Genomic DNA, 17,880 nt, shown 5'->3' with positions numbered 1-17,880 from the left:
CCGAACTATCACCCCACCCCGGTCTCTATGGAGCACTCTGGCAGATGTGTCCACTCTTCTGGCAGTCCATGGTACTCAGTGTTGTTCACCACACATCATTCTAAGGCTCAGCTTCTTCACGGCCGGCTTTCTCATGCATGAAGACCACAGATAATACCAAGGCACCCCTTAGTCTTCAGCGTGATTTCTCTTTATCTTCAAAGAGGTCCTTTGCAGCAGGCTTGCTCACGCAGATTCACCTATTGCTTTCCCTCCCTTTCTACCCCTGACAGACACTCTGCAGTTGCTTCTCCTACCTCTCGGGTAAACATTCTGAACATGAATCCTTGTCCTCAGATCCTCGCCTCTGGTCTGCTTCTTGGGAGTCCATCCTACGTGTCTTGTGGAGCCTAAACTTCCTGATTCAGAAGTGGAGTCGTAACAACGGACTCTGGTCATACCTTTCCATGGTTCAATCGCTTTGAAGAAGAGTTCTATCTACGTAATCATTCAGTTCCAGTGCTCCCTCCCCCACTCCCGCATTGTTGCACCCCAATCCCCTCCCCCTCCCCACCCGCACGCCCCCTCCCCATCCCTGAGAAACCACTGCATCAGTTACAGTCGCTGTGCATTGCAGACTGGGAAACCCAGTAAGAAGCAAACACAACAAAATGGCAAGAAGAAAATAGTATAATAGAGATAAAAATACAAATAAAGTGTAAGAAAGAAAAAAAAAAGCACCATCGATATTTGAAAGGACAGAGATGAAATTTCTGTCGTGGAACGGGCAAGAAATACCTGATCCTAGAGCAAATTCGGGTTGAGTCAAGAGGAAGGTTAACTGACCCATGGTTCAACACACCATCAAGTTCACAATCATCTCTGTCTGGCTGTAAAGCTGCTCGAGCCCCTTCCCTATGGCTAGTGGGGATCAGTCAGAGGCTTAATCTGACGACATAGTCTGCAGATGGATTATGGCTCCCACTGTCGTCCGTAGCCCTCTGCACATTGAGTGTTCTCCCTCTTCTTTCATATCCTCTGGAGGCTTCTACTTCTCTTTAACACCTGGAGTCACCTGAGGCCACCCCATAACACCGACACAGAGGGGAACCAAATCCAGAGAAGTTGATCCCCGAGTATTGGCTGAGCTCCTGAATTGGGCCAGACTTGAAGCCAGTTTTGCTTACATTGATTCCAGTTGGTTTTCCGTCACTTTGCAACAGGAAAGAAACCTGGTCAGAAACAGCTCCAAGGGAAGCAGACAGATGCCAGATGTCTTTAAAAATGCAAACAGTTAATTTGAAGCAAAGGGAAAAGAGACTCCCGGGGCTGTTGGCTCTGAGAACACGGTGCCCTGGAGAATCATTCTGGACCAAGGAAGAGGAGGGGACTGCCAAGTTGGTCAGAAACCTGATCCAGGGGCTGGTCTGAGGCCCAGCTTGGGAGAGAGGGCCGTGCATCTCACACTGAGAGTAAGGAATGGCAGAGACAGACATCGAGGCTGGAGGACTGAGTGTAGGCATTCCCTTAGAGGACAGAGCTGTCCAAGGCAGAGAGATGAGACAGGCTCAGCTTGGCTGTCAAGGTCACTGTGTTTCATGAGATGGGATGCTTGTTGAAAAGGTGAGAGACCTTCCAGACATGATCTCTGAAGGCACAGCAGGTGTATAAGCAAATGAGGTGAAGAAAGCTGATGGTGCCCAGCTATCAAAAGATAGAGTGTCTAGGGTCTTAAAGGCTTGAAGATAAACAAGAGGCCATCTAGCTGAGAAACAACAAAGCCCACATCGATCATACATGTGTGATCGTGAGGTGTCGATGAGATCAGGTATCAGGCATCAAAGACCAGAGGAAAAAAATAATAATGTAAACAGTGGGGGGGGGGCGGCACGGGGAGGTGTGGAGTGGAGGGCCAAAGCCAATCTGTAAGCAATTGGACTTCCCTGGTCCAGTCAGGGTATACTATAGTACCAATGAAACATTCAGCTTTCCTCTGGTTCTTTAATGCTTCCTCCCCTCTCCACTATCATAACCCTAATTCTACCTTACAAATCTGGATAGACCAGAGCATGTACATGGGTACAGATAAGATCTGGAAACACAGGGAATATAGGACAGATAAACTCCTCCAGACCAGTATTGAGATAGCCATACCAGGAGGGGAAACGGAAGGTGGGGGGAGGAAGGGGGAACCAATCACAATGACCTACCTATAACCCCCTCCCAGGGGGATAGAGAACAGACAAGGGGGTAAAGGGAGACATCCGACAGTGCAAGACATGGAAAAAAAAGAATAATTTGTAAATTATCAAGGGTTCATGAGGGAGGGAGGGAGGAAAATGAGGAGCTAATACCAAGTGCTCAAGTGGCGAGAAAATGCTTTGAAAAGATGGCAATGTATGTACGTGTGCTTGACACAATGGATGTATGTATGGATTGTGAAGAGCTGTACGAGCCCCCAACAAAATGATTTTTTTTAAGGTGAGCGCAGCAGAAACCCAGGTTTTATTTTCCCACTGGCTCCTGTATTAGCAGCAGCTGTTTGTTGAGCGCCTGCTACAATTCCCTCTGCTTGTTTCTTTCATGCCTGGGAATTACTCCTTCCAATCAGGGCTGCGTGTACAACTGTTTGTATTGTGGACTGCACAACCCCAGGTGAACAAAACCTCTTGAAATTATGCAGCATACAACTTCCCCAGCAGTACAGGTCCTTCTGCTTCCAATAAAGGTTACCTTCGGTGGTAGATTCCTCTTCGTTTAATAGATGAGGGACAAGCACAGAGAGGTCAGGTTCCAAGCTCAAGCTTGTATAGCTAGTGGGTGAGAGAATTCCCTCTGAGCAGGTCAGACTCACTCATTCAGTCTCAGGGTCATTGCTTTTGCCTCTTGTGCTCTTCCATCACACTTAGTGGACCAGCAAACAGGATGCCCTCAACACAGCCTGCCTCATCTAGCGTCACCTGCTAGTAGATTTCTCCTTTTCTCTCTAACGTGTACTGAGTGATTTGTCTGGGCGGCTTCAGGGAACAGACCCTTCTGAGTGGGAACAATGCAGTGGCTGTGGGTTTGGTTTCTATTCTGATTTCCTCCCTGGGCGAGAAGTTCGTTTTGGGCATGGGCAAACTGAATCTAAGAGCGGTCCATTGACTGACCTGGAGTCACATAGGAGGGTCGTGGTGCTTCTGGAGGGCTTTCTGCTGTGGACCATTGACACAACTTCCACTTGCCCTCTTGCCTTGACCCCCAGGAACCTCAGAGCCAAAGCTTCAGCTCTATTTCAGTCAACTGGCTTCTGACTGCTATGTCATTAATTCTACCTTCCATCCTGCTCTGCCCCCAGCCCTTGCCTCTTACTCGAAAGGGCTTTTCTTCAGTATGTTAGTCTGGGTTCTTCAGAAGCAAAACCACTGACACTTGTACAAGGGGTACTTAAAAAAGTGGGATTGTGCTGGGCAGAGCGGAGCTTTCCGCATTTTCCCCACTAGGTGAGCATCAAGCAACTCGCTCTGAATTAGTGCACCCAGTGACGTTGTCTGGGAAGGTTCTCTCTGGTCACCGTGAATTTTTTTGTAAAAGCAGTTTCACTCAAACCTCATTTTTTGTGATGACCAGTTTAAGAGAACAGCGTGTGGCTGTGAGATTTTGTTTCCTGCTCAGGAAAAATGCCCCAGAAACTGTTGTGATGTTGAACTTACCTTACAAGGGCAGCACTATGGGAAAAACTCAAGAGTACCAGTCGGTGATTTTCTCCTTTCAAAAAAAGGTGAAATGTCGAATGATGACAATCCTCGTTCTGGGCTTGTCAACTTCCCAAACAGACAAAAATGTCAATTCATAGTGCATTTGGAGTTCGTCCCTCCAGGCCACACAGTTCATCAAGCTTTCTAGAGGTTCTGAAATGAGTGCCTAACAGCGTGTGACCAAAAAGGCCCGTTTCGTGCCAGACAGGGGACTGGTTTTGCCACCATGACAATGAACCTGCTCACACAGCTATCTCAGTGAGTCAGTTTTGGCCAAAAAAACAGCATGCTTCTCTTGCCCCCTTGCATGTGACTCACCTGACCTCATACCATGTGACTTCTTTTTGTTTCTGTGAATGAAGAGGGGCATGTAAGGACAGCGCTTTGAGGAGGTAGAAGAGGTGGAGAAAAAAAACAAGGGAGGTGCTGTCAGCCACCCAAACAAATGAGTTTGAAACATTTCCAAGAAGGGAATCGCAGGCTTGACCAGGTGTAATGGAGAGTACTTTGAAGGTGATAAGGATTTTTTTTTTAATTACACAGCTTTGCAAACAAAATCCGTTTTGGGGGTGGGGAGTACTCCTTTTATTATGTGTGGCAGAGACTGCTGCTGGTCTGTCCAATGTGTCCCTTGTCTTCTTGGTCTAGACCATATTTTCCTACAACTCTTGCATCTATGAGGCACTGTTGAGTGGCTCCCGACTCCTATCAGCCCTATTAACGAGAACAAAACGCTGCCAGCCCTATGCCACCTTCACAACTGTTCTTATGTTCACTGCAGACACCTCATCAATCCGTCTTGTTGCGAGCCTTCCTCTTTCTCTCTCCTCCTCTACTTCACCAAATATGTTATGAGGTAGTTTATTGTGCCAACCTGGCTGATAAACACGTGGGGTTAATCGAAGGGCGGAGGGATAAATGGCTTGGTGAGCCTCGCCTTTCTAGTTCTAGGGTCTCTTGCTTTGTGATGGTCGCACCAGGGTGCAGCTGCCTCAGTAGTTCCCTGCTTCAGCTGGCAAGGCTGACTTCCTGCAAGACATCCCTGAGGAGAAGCCACATGGACCTACCCCGATGCAGCCCTGGGTGCTGGAACACCCATGTGGAGATCCCTGCCAGCACTGAGATGCTTACACATTCACTGACTCGGCTTTCCTCCTGCAGTCAGCATTATAGTGTGTTTTGTGAGATGGAGGAAGACTTTGTGGATTGGTGTTGGACATGTGGGTTCATGTTGGACTTGTGGGTTTGGGCAGCACTGGGTTGAGATATTTTCTTGATGTGCACTTACCCTTTATATAAAACTCTCTCTTATATGTGAGTTTGTGTGGATGTTTCTCCAAAGTACCCAGACTGACACAGTATCCTTCTCCAGGGACTAGTGTCTTCCGGCAACATGGCCAAATCTGTATGATGGCGCTCATTCTGGCTGTCCTTGTCTGGTTGTCCACGGTGCTTTCACTATCCGTCACGGGCTTCATAATTCACGGGTCCATTCCTCTTCAGTCTTCCTTATCCAGTGTCCAACTGCCACAAGCATGTCGTCAGAGAGTCTGATTGTATGAAGAAGGATGCGGCATCAGGACCGGAGGAAGGCTTACTAACAACCTGAGTCGGGGACGACACAACCTCACGCGCTCAAAGTGAAGAGCACTTCAAGACCAAGGACTGCAGCTTTGGGTCTGGATTCAGAACCGTGTAAAGAAAACCAAATCCTCACGGCTGGACCAATAGGTAACATCATGATCAACAGAGAAAAGATTTGATTTGTCAAGGATTCCATCTTGCTTGGCTCCACAATCACCATTCACAACAGCAGCAGCCAAGAGATCAAAAGATGCATGGTACTGGGTCAATCTGCTGCACAAGACCTCTTTAAAGTGTTGAAAAGCAGGGACTAAGGGGCACATGACCCAAGCCATGGTGTTTTCAATAGCCTTTGTATGCATGTCAACTCATGCATCTGGATGGGGGCATAGAGCTTCCAAGTTCAAGCCAATGGAATGGAACTTAAGTCTGGCCCATAAAATGTCACACATCCTGTGCCATGCTCAGTCTCTACAGTGGCCTTGGGAGCCTCATGCTGAAGATGGCAGGCCCCTGTCCGCCCAGATGACAAAATGGCCTGGGAGCCACGTCTGTCCTCCTTTGGCTACAGAATCCACCAGCCCAAGGCTTATTCAACACAGAGGTCAGCCACACCTCCAGCCTCCTTCAGTTACTCCATTCTAATACACACCTCTCCTCTCATGGCGCTCTATGTCCTGCCTGGGTTCGATTACTCACTGCAATAGCCACACAGAACTGACAAACATGACCCGTGATTATGGGTGTATTAGGGAAGGTTACAGGTTACCACAAACCATTGAGGATACATGCTGTCTTTGGCCCACAGTAATGCGTCTCCTCAGTCAGCCGCCAAATCTCACTCTGGTCCTCTGCTTCTCAGCCATATGGTCCCTTGGTGCCTGCCTCCGCGGGCCCAGGAAGCCAGCCCACAGCTTTGGCTCTACGCCTCATCCTCTGGACAGATTCCCTGTTGTCTTGGCGTCCGCCTTGCAAGCAGCATCTTGGTGATCACAGGACTCTTGTCTTTCTGCTTCTGAGCACAGCTCTTTTATACCCAGGGGATGGCAAAACTGACCCATCTCTTTGACCTATATACCTTTTGGACAAGGTCCTACCCCAACCACGTGGTGAGTCAGAGAAATGGATAGAAGTGCCCTAGGGAAGTAGTGTCACGTCCACATACCAGGCTTCAAATGCTCAACCCTTCCTTGGATTCTGAGACAAGAAACTCTCCCAGGTGAAGGATGTTTAGTTTGGACAAATGAGAGAGAGAGAGAGAGAGAGAGAGAGAGAGAGAGAGCTTCCTTAGGCGGCCTTAGGATGGAGGCAGTGGGCAGTGACTGGCCCGTTTTCTCCTGCACTTTCGTGGCATCGTGGCAGGGGTAGGTAGAGAAACAATCTACCACCGGCCAGCCTTTCCCAGGACATGGCCCCATCTCTAGTGCCCTGGGGAGAGCGGTTGTGGTTAAGTGGAACTTCTTCATCTGGCTCTTCTATCCACGTCTGTTAACTCCCCACAAATGATTAGGTCGGACTATGCAAACAGGGTGCGGGTAACACTAATGGAGGTGATTGGTCAGTCTGCTTTCCCCGTTTCCCAGGCTGTGAGTTTCACTCTGAAGCAAAAGCAGAGAATTCATTCCTGGGACCTTCAAGGAAGAAGAGCCACCAGCAGAGCCTGGTGGAGACCAAGACCAAGGGCACCAGACTAAGGCTTGGAGACCACGGGGCAGGGTAAAGCAGCAGGTCTGAGACCAGAAATGGAGGCAGCAAGACCAGGAGACAATACAGAGGAGCAACACCCAGAACATGGCGGGGCTCCTGACCCACGGCGACCAAGGGATCGCACGGGTGCATGGGGGTGGTGGGGAGAGCGAGAGCCAGAGAAAGACGGGGTGGTGCTTAGATGCTGGCTGAGAGAGGCACCGCTACGGACCGATGACTGTACCCTTAGTGTTCCACGATCCTGACGCTGTGGTAACCTGTTAACGTCCCTAAGAAACACCCATCATTTTCAGTGCTGTCTCTGTGTGTAGTGTGGCCATTGTGATGAATTCTAGAACCCAGCCAAAAAGTAGTGTCAGGGGAGAACGGGCGGTGTCAGAATAAGGTAGGAGGGGGGATGGAGGGTGGAGGCCTGTCAGACCCCCGCCTCATGGCAACAGGCTGTGGAGTTGGAGTCTCCTCCCTTATATGCAACCAGAGATCAAGGTGGCCTCCCTGCCATGTTTGCAGCAGTGTTCAGCGGGCCACGCCCAGGCTCAGAACGCTTCCCAGACCAGTTAGCTCTGCTGACCAATCACACCCAAAGGGCCCAAAATGGTGGACAGTCCAGGGTCCCCAGGAAGAAGACATGGCAGTCAGTGCCCTTCTCATTGGCCAGCTCGACACAACCGAGGCCAGCCCAGAGAGGAGCAAGGGGCCAAACGCTTCAGTACACATGCACGCACACACAAATAGTTACGTTCACACACGTGACACATGCACACAGGCACCTTCCAAAATCAGCTCCCGCATCAGGGCCCCATCATGGCACAAAAGAGACCTGGAGTCTGATCTCCATCCCCTGTGCATTTTCTCGGGGCAGAAAGCTCGTGGACAACTCTCTGTATGGTTTGCTTCCCACCTACAGATCCCACCAAGCAGGTTCCATGCAGAGGACCCTGGGATCCTGGCTCCTTGGGTCCCCAAGGATGGGCTACAATTCTGAAGCTGACATGTAAAAGCTAGGCACTGGTCACCTCGTGTCCACTTGCCCAGCAGCTGAGCTGCAGACAGAGACTTGGGCAGACCTGCTGTGGAAGGGTGGGCTGTCGGACAAGAAGTTAAGGGGTACAGGGTGGGTGCAGGGCAAAAAGGGGTAAGAGCTGAACGAGGATGGGGTCTCCGGTCTCCCTGGCCTGGTCCCCCGGGGAGCTCTGGAGCACAGACTGCCCCACAGAACTGAACTATCCCTGACTGAAGACAGGGAGCCAGCAAGACCCATCACTGCAGCAGTCGGTCACGGGGCCATTCAGGGGAAGGGCATCCCTCCCTCACAGACAAGGTGCCCATGTGGTGAAGGTGATTCTCGGGAGGAGGGGACATCTGGGAGCTGTCAACCCTCACTGTAGCCGGGGGAAAGGTACACTTGTCAGGTAAAGGGAAGAGGGCAGGTCTCTACCAGCATCTAACCAGTGTTGCTAGCTGCCAAACTGGGTCCAGCCAGAGCCACCCCATGCACCGCAGAACTCCACACTGCCCGCACCGGTGCCATCCCGGTGATGGGGTTGGGATTGGACTATTGTGGTCCTTTGGGATTTCCCTGGGCAGATTCAGAAATAGATGAGGCCTTCTTTCTTGGGCCATCTTAGCTTAGAAGCTCTACTGAGACCTAATGCGTGTCCTAGCAGCATAAGCCTCTCCGGACAGGCAGGTGGTGGCTGCACTGGCCAAGAACCAGGCCACACTCCAAACCAAACCGGCGTCCACGGAATCGCTTCTGACTCGTCGCTACCCTTATGAGCAGGGCCGAACCAGCTCTGTGGGTTGCCAAGATGGAAACGCTTCACGGGGGTCAAAAGCCTCCCTTTTCTCCCAAGGAGCAACTGTTGGTTTCAAACTGCTGACTTTGTGGTTAAGCCGCCCAACTCAAGAACCACTGCAGACCAATTGTCTGAAGCCCAACGTCCGTAGGTCACAGAGGCAGAACTTGCCTTCTGGCTTTGAAGGCCACTCCATTCTGCCCCACTGGTTTGAAAGAGATGGAAAGAAAACGAACAAAAGAAACCATGCTTCCAAGAGACCCAGGGGGCCCCCTCGATGGCACTAGGATCACGAGTTTATCATGTTCAGAGGGGAATGAAAGGGACAGAAGACAAGCCACGTGTGATCGCTTGTCATGTCAGCAATCAATAGGCTCTGAAGCTGACCCCTGCCCGGGGGAGCCCTGTTATGAGTAAAATGAAATGGAATCTTCTGGAGCAAGCATTCAATATTAATGATGTGCTGCAGTCCCAAGGAGGCCAGGCTTTAGACCCTGTGCCAGCTGTGGGCTCAGTTGCTGAAAGGCCCAGTCTGTCCCTATACACAGGGACTCCGCTCGTTTCCTGGCAAGGGACAGTAACAGAATTTCTATCACTCACCCTGGGGGCGAGAAAAGCATTTTCTATAAAGGCCCTGGATAATAAGTATTTGGAGAGGCATTTGGTTTCCATCCCAGCCATGCAGCGCAGCTCGTCACCCCGAAGCTGTCCTAGGCAATACCGTGAGCGAGCGACAGGTATGGGTGTGGCCCAACAGGAGTCGACTGACACAAACAGGTGCAGATTCAAACCCACCAGCAGCTTCTCAGAAAGACGCAGCAGTCAGCTTCAAAATAAAAGGACTGACGGCCGTGGAAACCCGATGGGGCAGTTCTACTCCGGCCTGTGTTGCTATCAGACTGCAAGGGGGCTATGCTGTTTTCAGTATGCAGCTGGCCACCCTGCCTGTGTCTCTGGCCTGGCCCAACATACAGAGGATGCACTTGGGAACACCAGGTCAGCGGAACAGGTGTGACCTATTTCACGGCCACTGGGCATATCCACAGGAGGCCTGGGGGTGCTGGTGGGTAAGCACCGGGCTGCTCACTGCAAGGTCACGGTGAAAACCCACGAAGGGAGCAAGATGAGACTGCTTGCTTCTGTGAATACTGACAGCCCAGAGACCCTGTACTGAGTCACTATGCACCAGCATCAATGGGTCGGAGCTTAGTTTGAACCACCAGCTGCTCTTGATGGAGAAAGCCGAGGGTGTCTGCTCCCATAAAGATTTAGTCCCTAAAACCTAACTCCCGACCTTGAGGGCAGCAGTTCAAAACCACCAGCCACCCCATGAGAGAAAGACCATGCTGTCTACTCCCATCAGTTAACAGTCTCGGAAACACACAAGAGCAGTCGTGTGTGGCCATGAGTCAGAAGTGATCGATGGCAGTGGGTCTGGGTTTGGTGCATACCCCTAGCCTTGGCTGAGTGTCTTAACCTCATCATCAGCTATCCTGAGGGTAAACAGATGCACGTCCACAAACTAAACCAGGTAAAATGCTGATGAGTTGAGTGGGGGGCTGGGGGAGATAGGCAGGGGGAGGGGATGTGGGGAGCAAGCACTGGAATGGACTGTGAGGATACAGATAGATAACTCATTTTAAAAGTGATTTAACCATGAAGCGTATGATTTGTGAATTCTCTTTCAAGAAAAGCAGTTAAAATGTTGATATAATGTGAAAAATGTAGCCAATGTGATTGAACCGTATGTATAGAAATTGTTTAATGGGATCTTAATTTGCTGTGTAAACTTTTACCAAAACACAAGAAAAAATATATATATATACCATAAGTATAAGCCGACCCAAATATCAGCCGAGGCACCTAATTTTACCACAAAAACTGCATTAAAAATGTGCGTAAAACTCTATACTCGAGTACATACCGTATATATTTAAATACGTATGAGTTGAGCCATAGAGCACTGCTGGCATCCCACCCCTTTCTTCTAAATTAAAATAATAATAACAAATGTTTTTGACTTGTTAATTTTGAAATAGTTTTAGGAAATTAAAAATTGTTAGCATGATATGTTAAGAGGATAGAACTGCCCTCAGTAAGGAACCAATCCCGATAAGGTGATTATGAACTCAAACCTGAAGGCTCCTTAGAGGTGAGGCTGGCAGGATGTCGGTCGGCTTGCTTACCTTGGGCGCGTCTGTCACCAGGAAAAGCCAAAGGCATCGCGGTGGGCAGAGGGTCAGCAACAACGAGATGTGATCCAAATATACCCCAGATGGTGGGCAGTGTTCTCTTCTGTTATACAAGACAGCTCCATTGGTGGGAATCTTCCCCCCACCCGCCCACTTTTGGAAGGGCCTCACATACCAAAGCTCCAAACTCACGGCCATCACCCCCATTCCAACCAAGGGACAGGGTGGAACTGCCCTGTGGGTTCCTGAGACTGTAACTCGACGGGAGGGGGAAGCCTCGTCTTTCTCCCAGTCGCTGGTGGTTTCGAACTGTTGACCTCATGGCTAACAGCCCACGCATAGCCAATGATGCCACCAGGCTTCTCCCTCGTACCTTATATAAAGGTCAGAGTCAAGCTGACAGCAACTGCAGCAGCGAGGTCCAATCCTTCTTCTGCTCTGGGATTCTGTCCCGGCTACCACCTGGTGTGTGGTTGTCAGGGCTGCTGGTGGCTGGTCTTGGTTCCAGTGAGTTGACCGCTCTGAGGTGGAATGGTCTGGTGTTTCGTAGTGACCCCAGTTGGAATTTGCCTGATGTTTTTATCATGATTACATTGGGTTACAGATTTCCCAGCAGCCTGCAGAGGTGAAACACCCATCACATCCTATCAAATTCCCAAGACAGTTGGTCACTGCTGACACGGACGTTGGCCACTGGGATTGTCACGTTTCTCCACCGTGACGTGCCTCGCTCCTCCGCCCCTTTCGACACCACGCAAATGGCACACGTGCTTTCGAAAAGTCACCACGCAGTCCACCTTGAGGGGCATGAGTCTTCCTCCTCCGTCTGAAGACATAGGCGCTACAGAAATGCCCGAAATTCTTCTCCACCGATTCGTCTGTTCTCCTCCCCGGATTGTTTAATCCTGCTTTACATTAGTAGGGACTCGGTACTAATCCTACCCATTGGGCTCCAATCCAATACGGCCTTACTTCGTAGAGTTCAGCCGTCCCAGCTTTAACCACGCGGGCTTTCCGCTGGCTCAGGTGCTCCTCGGACAGGACCCTCTCAATGGTTTGATTCGTGCCTTTCGTGCTGCCTGGGGCTGTAAGGCTCGAGGCATTCCCTGACCCAGTGCTACAATCAGACATCTGTCCAAGACGCTTGGTTTCCCCATGGAGGGCAGTATTTATGGAGAACGGAGAGCTGGGCACTGGTGCTGCTCACGGCTACTAGACGAGGGGTCTTTACTTCTGGGTCCCGTCAGCACACACAGACGTGTGCGTGCTCCTGACCCAGGTTCACACGCACGCCTCACTCAGCGACGTGGCCAGGATGCAAACGCAGCGTTAGGGGAGTCGAGTGTGGGCTTGTGTCTCCCTCCCGGTCACTCACTACCGCTCGGCCCCTCAGCACATCTCAGGAAGTGGCAGCCTACTTGCTCATCAGCAGAGCCTGCAGGACAGGGCAAGGCCAACTGGGTGCTGCCTACCAGCCACCCTTTCTCCGGCTGCCCTGACCCTGCTCTCCTCCAGCGGGATGGGCAGCAACAGGACGAAAACGCCCGGCTGCCGGCTTCCCCCTCTTGCCACCCAGCTACACTGCGAGGATGAGGCAGGGAGACGCAGTGGGCAGAGGCGGCCGTCCGAGCCATGGATTCCGCACAGATCCGGGGACCACTTGTTCTTTCCAGCTCCGGGTGTCTTTTTTCCTCGCAATTAAACCATTAGACCCCAAAGCACAAGGACGGCCTCCTCCCGCTACCTTTCTGTTGCAACCACCGGTATCTTCATGCGCATGCGTGCATGTTCCCATGCTCACTGCCCGGGCCGCCCCGCCGCTCCCCAGTGCAACATCCTGCAGTTCAACAATGCTTGTTTAACTGATGACATTCAGAACACAGAAAATCCAGAAAAGAATTTGTAGAAGCCTGTACACCTCAGAAAGGCAGGTCCCCGGAGTTCTGTGGGATTTCCTCACTGAGGTTTAGGGTCACCTTTTATCTTCTAAGGATACTGCCAACCTCAAAATACCCACTGTACTAGGCAAGACTGTGCAGAGATGGAGTTCTTCTGCAGCTCACCATTTCAGAGCGTTAACATAATGTTTGCTCCATTCAACGTCCTGTACCATTAATTCACCTCCCACAGGAGGCCGAGAGGATTTCTCTTGAAACTAAAACAAAAAAGTGAAGAAGATGATGTGCAACAGAGTAAGCCCGGCTTTCAGTCAGACTACGGAGACCGCATCAGATTGTGCTAGGAGCTGAGTCCTTTCGAAGTCCCCACAATGCTGAGAGTGACCTGTGGCCAGCAATGGCGGAAAACTCCCTCTTAACGGCCTGGTCCACAGCTGGACTGAAGGTACTGACATTTCGTTTTACCTTTCACAGCTCTTAACCTTGACACGTGTCCATGAAAAGTCCCATTAACATTTAAAAGGATGTTTCTGGCTGTCCACTTGAAATAAGAGTTAGAAAACTCCACGAAATGTCTTGTGGACCACCCAGGTCCCACAGTCCAGTTTCTTCCACAGGCACAAGAAGAAATCAATGTCGGCCCTTAGATGAACGGTTGACACAATCTGGTACGCGCACTGTAGAGACCACATCAGAATGGCCCATTATGGAGAACCGTGAAGACATGCTGCTGAAGAACAGCCAAGTACAAGGTCAGATTCCTTGACACTAGCACAGAGAGCTCAGAAAAGGGACTCAGGAGAACTATACAACGGACAAGACTAAATACCTCAGAATAAATATAACTAGAGAAACCAAAGACCTACACTAATAAAACCACAAAACACCACTGCAAGAAACCCAAACACTTAAATGGAAGTCTACGCTATGCTGTGCTGTGCTCGTGGATAGGTAGACTTACCAGTGTGAAAACTTCAATGCCACCCAAGGCAGTCTACCAATATAACACAACCCTGACCCAGACACTAACATCATTCTTTAAAGAGATGGAAAAATTCATTCACTAACTTTATATGGCGTGGAAAGGACAGTGGAAAAGCAAAGGACGGCGACGGAAGGAGAGCTCACACTTGCTGATCTCAAGGCCTACAATACAGCCATGAGAGTCCAAACAGCCTGGTACGCCTACCACACACACACAAACCAATGGAAGAGACCGGAGAACCAAGAGGTAAATCATCCACCCACACAGCTCATCTTTGACAAAGACCAAACGGGGAGAAGCTAGTCCTTCACAAAAGATCTAGTTTCGTGTTGGCAAAACTAGGTATCCATTTGAGAAGAATGAAACAGGATGTGTATCTCATGGCATACGCAAAAATGAACTTAGGATGGATCAAAGACCTCCATATAAAAGAGAAAACACTAATGGTCATCAAAGAAAAAAAAGAGCAAACTGAGGGGACCTAGTAAACTCATACTATGTATTCACTGCCACCCAGTCTCTGCCAACTCACAGCAACCCTACAGGACGGGATATTAACTGCCCTCCGTGAGTTTCCACTATGAACTCTTTACAGGAGAAGAAAGCCTTGTCTTTCTCCCGCAGAACTGGCCTTACAGTTAGCAGCTGTGTTAGTCTGGGTAATCCAAAGAAACTCATCATGTATAAGACAGAGTTTTAATTAAGAGGGTAAGTGTACATTAACAAAGCATCCCAATCCAGTGCTGTCCAAGCCCACAAGTCCAGCATTAACCCACATGTCCAACACCGATCTACAAAGCCCTCCTCAATCTCAAAAAACACATGCAATGATGCCGACTGCAGGAGGAAAGCAGAATCAGTAAACCTGTAAGCATCTCAGCGCTGGCAGGGGTTTCCACATGGCTGTTCCAGCACCCAGCGCTGCATCAGGAGAGGTCCATGTGGCTTCTCCTCAGGGATGTCTGGCAGGAAGTGAGCCTTGCCAGCTGAAGCAGAGAACTGGCTAAGGCAGCTGCATCCTGGTCTGACCATCAGAGAGCAAGAGACCCGAGAACTAGAAAGGTAAGGTTCACCGATCCATTTCTCTGCCCTTCAATTAATCCCCCATGTGTTTATTGGCCAGGTTGGTGCAATAAACCATAACTATCTCAGCAGCCCAATGCATAATGACTACCAGGGCTCCGTTTAGGGACCTACTACATGCCCACCACAAGCACCCATCACCAGAGCCCCAGTGCGCAGCGGGACATAACTAAAATGCAGACCCAGGAGAAGGCAAACAGGCTGAAGAGGACTGTCCAATCTTCTATGCAGCCAAAGAAGTCACCACAGGAATAAAAAGATAAGCTGGGGTAAAAAATGCTTGGCCATGACCTAATGGATCAAGGATGCATCTCTGAGATCGATGGAAGACCTCATCACCTCAACAACAAAAGACAATCTGAGTGTAAAATGGGCACAGGACACACACTTCACCAGAGGCAACAAACACGTGGTCAAGAAAGAGAAATGAGTTAAAGCAACAATGAACAGCAAGAGCAGCTTAACACACACCAAATGTTGCACAGGGTTGACGTCTGTAAGTGGGAAAACCTAAACCCACCCCACCCACCAGGGAGGAGCCACTCCCCACTCACAACAGCCCTGTTGGGCAGAGGAGAACTCTACCCAGTGAGCTGCCACCTCTCTCTCCAGGGGAGCAGCTGCCGGGTTCAACCTTCCCGTTGGCAGCCCGGCACTTACCCCGCGGTGTCCCCAGGGCTCCTCCAGATGGGATGCTCACTTTCCAACTGGCCACACTGCCCACTGACCCCGCCAGATCCTCGCACGGGAGTCGAAGGACACCAGCCACGCAGCACCTCCCACAGGTGCCCGTGACCTTGCCCCGGCCACTCTCTCCGCACCCAGACCTGCGTTCAGTTTTATGCCATCAGCACAAGAAGCGGGACTGCAAGGAGTGACGACAGACACCGGGGCAGCTTTATTAGCTGTCAACCTCACAGGGACCCCTAGTCCTGGGTGCAGGCTACAGCCGCAGGGGCTCCAAACGCAAAGGGCAGGGGCAGGGAAGGAGGTAAGCTCCTTATGGGACTGGCCACCATGTTTGCGGGGACCCTCCCGGCAAAGGAAGGCTGAAGATTAGGAATTCTCTTCTCACATCACCCAGAGCTCAGCACACGTGTGTGACAACGAAAATACAAATAGCAATAAATTATCTTCAACTTGGAAAATAAATGGTGTTCGGCAGAGTGACTGGGTTCCAGTAGTCGCCAGGCCTCAGAAGTTCACCAGTGGGGAGAACCGGCACAGACAGGGACAGGGACAGGGACAGGGCACGGATGGGCACGGTCAGACAGCAGGAGCCTGAAGTGAACCGCACGCATTCCTTCAGTCCCAGGGTGGCAGTGGCCCCTTCCTGCATTCTGTCCCAAGTGATATTTCAACAAACGGGCCCTTTTCCTCCTCACGTCCTCCTCGTCTTCTGCTTCTTGGTTTGTCTTTTTGCATCCTCTGGGCCACTGCTGTCGGAGGCCACCTGGCCAAGCGCACGGACTCCCTGCAGCCGGCTTGTCAACTGCAACAGCAAAGGGATGAGCTAGAAAGACAGAGAGAGAGTGTGAGAGAGAGATGCCTGGAAACGTCTGTCCAGATGGGCGTTCTGAGTCTCGCCTGTGTCTGTGGGGGTTTCAGGTAAAACACACATGCACATGCAGAGGAGCCAACTTCAGGCCAGTGCGTGTTAGCCGGCTCTGAGATCACTGTTACAGCAGACTTTGGGTCCTCTTCAAGCCTACAATCAGTGATGTCTGGAGAACAAGGGATGTGTCCCTCCCCAGAGGGAAGGACGGGTGGATGAGCAGACTGTGGGAGACCCACAGCACAGTCTTCCTCAGCCACGGCCAGGATGGAAACTGATAACCCGCTCCGGCACAGCAGGCCTTGAAAGCACAGTGCAGACACCCAAGGGCAGACACTGCCTTGGTTCCAGGTGTAGAAGTACCCCGAAGAGAGAAAGTAGTAAAACAGAGCGCAGGGAACCAGGGAGAGCGGGAAGAGGGTCGGCCTGGGCTCAGGAGGCTCTGTGGCAGTGACAGTCAGCTCAGGGCGGGCAGGCGGTGGAGGAGCGCTGAAGAGGAGGCCCTCCGGGGTCAGATGGGTGTGCTGCAGGCCTGTGACCCGGACCCTTGTGCTCTGACTCTGGCCACTCCCCCCGGAGGAACCGTCCGTGGCCCATCCCACCCTCCCATGCAGCCCATGGAGTGCCTACCTTATCGTGGTTGTAACCAGCCAGGAGAACAAGCAAGGTCAGTGGCAGGGCGATGTACGACCCTTGGGCGATGTCTTGCTCGGGCACTTTCCTCTGCGAATACCAAAAGGACTGCTACCCCAGCGACTCTGCAGTGTTGCCCCCAGCTACCCTCCAGACGCCACCAGCCCCCTGGCCGCACAGGGACCCTCGGGCATTCCGCACAATCCAAGCTCTCCGCATCCCAGTCAAGAAGCGACCACAACTCGGAAAGCGTCCGTGCGAAGGGTCTGCGGGGCATGCAGAGTCCATCCTGAGACCCGGGAAGGGGTGGCATGCCCAGGCCCAGCTGCTCCTCACCCGGAATCCGCACTCACCAACCCTGTCTCCTTTGACTGGCTCTCCATATGCTCGGGCACATTGTCCTCTAAGGGCCCTGGGTGGCTGTCTTCATCCTCCTACACATTCCTGGCTGCTCAGCCACCAGGTCCTAGCCTCCTGCTGCCCCAATGTCCCTGAACCAGGGCGCCCGTGGCCACCTTGTCCTTCAGAGGCCTTTCTACCCTCCCCCCTCCCCCTCGGGGCTGCCCTACATGCCCATGTCCACGCTTTCCCCTGGGGGTCACTGAAAGAGCTCGGGGCTGCAGGCGGGGCTCGGGTGACCCTGCTGGCTGCAGAAGAGCTGTGTCCCAGTCCAGCTTCAGCCACGTCTCTCTCTCTCTCTCTCTGGGGCCCAATCTTCTCATTTC

General features: G+C 51.4%; 1 protein-coding gene across 1 annotated transcript in view; it reads right to left on the bottom strand.

Annotated features, from left to right (window-relative positions):
• Positions 1–15,842: 15,842 nt before the first annotated feature.
• The window catches only part of LOC142462563 (BOS complex subunit NOMO1), a 57,431-nt gene continuing 55,393 nt past the window's right edge, over positions 15,843–17,880 (bottom strand). Inside the window, exons 30-31 of the mRNA XM_075564552.1 lie at positions 17,153–17,245; positions 15,843–16,480 (exon numbers count right to left, since the gene is read on the bottom strand). Coding sequence (XP_075420667.1) covers positions 16,349–16,480; positions 17,153–17,245 — 225 coding nt within the window. The 3' untranslated portion in view covers positions 15,843–16,348. The remainder of the gene's footprint in view (positions 16,481–17,152; positions 17,246–17,880) is intronic.

The sequence above is a fragment of the Tenrec ecaudatus genome, chromosome 12 (genome assembly GCF_050624435.1).
Source record: "Tenrec ecaudatus isolate mTenEca1 chromosome 12, mTenEca1.hap1, whole genome shotgun sequence".
NCBI classification, from domain to species: Eukaryota; Metazoa; Chordata; class Mammalia; order Afrosoricida; family Tenrecidae; genus Tenrec; species Tenrec ecaudatus.
The sequence above is the reverse complement of the archived record's forward strand: the minus strand, read 5'-3'. Positions and strand labels throughout refer to the sequence as shown.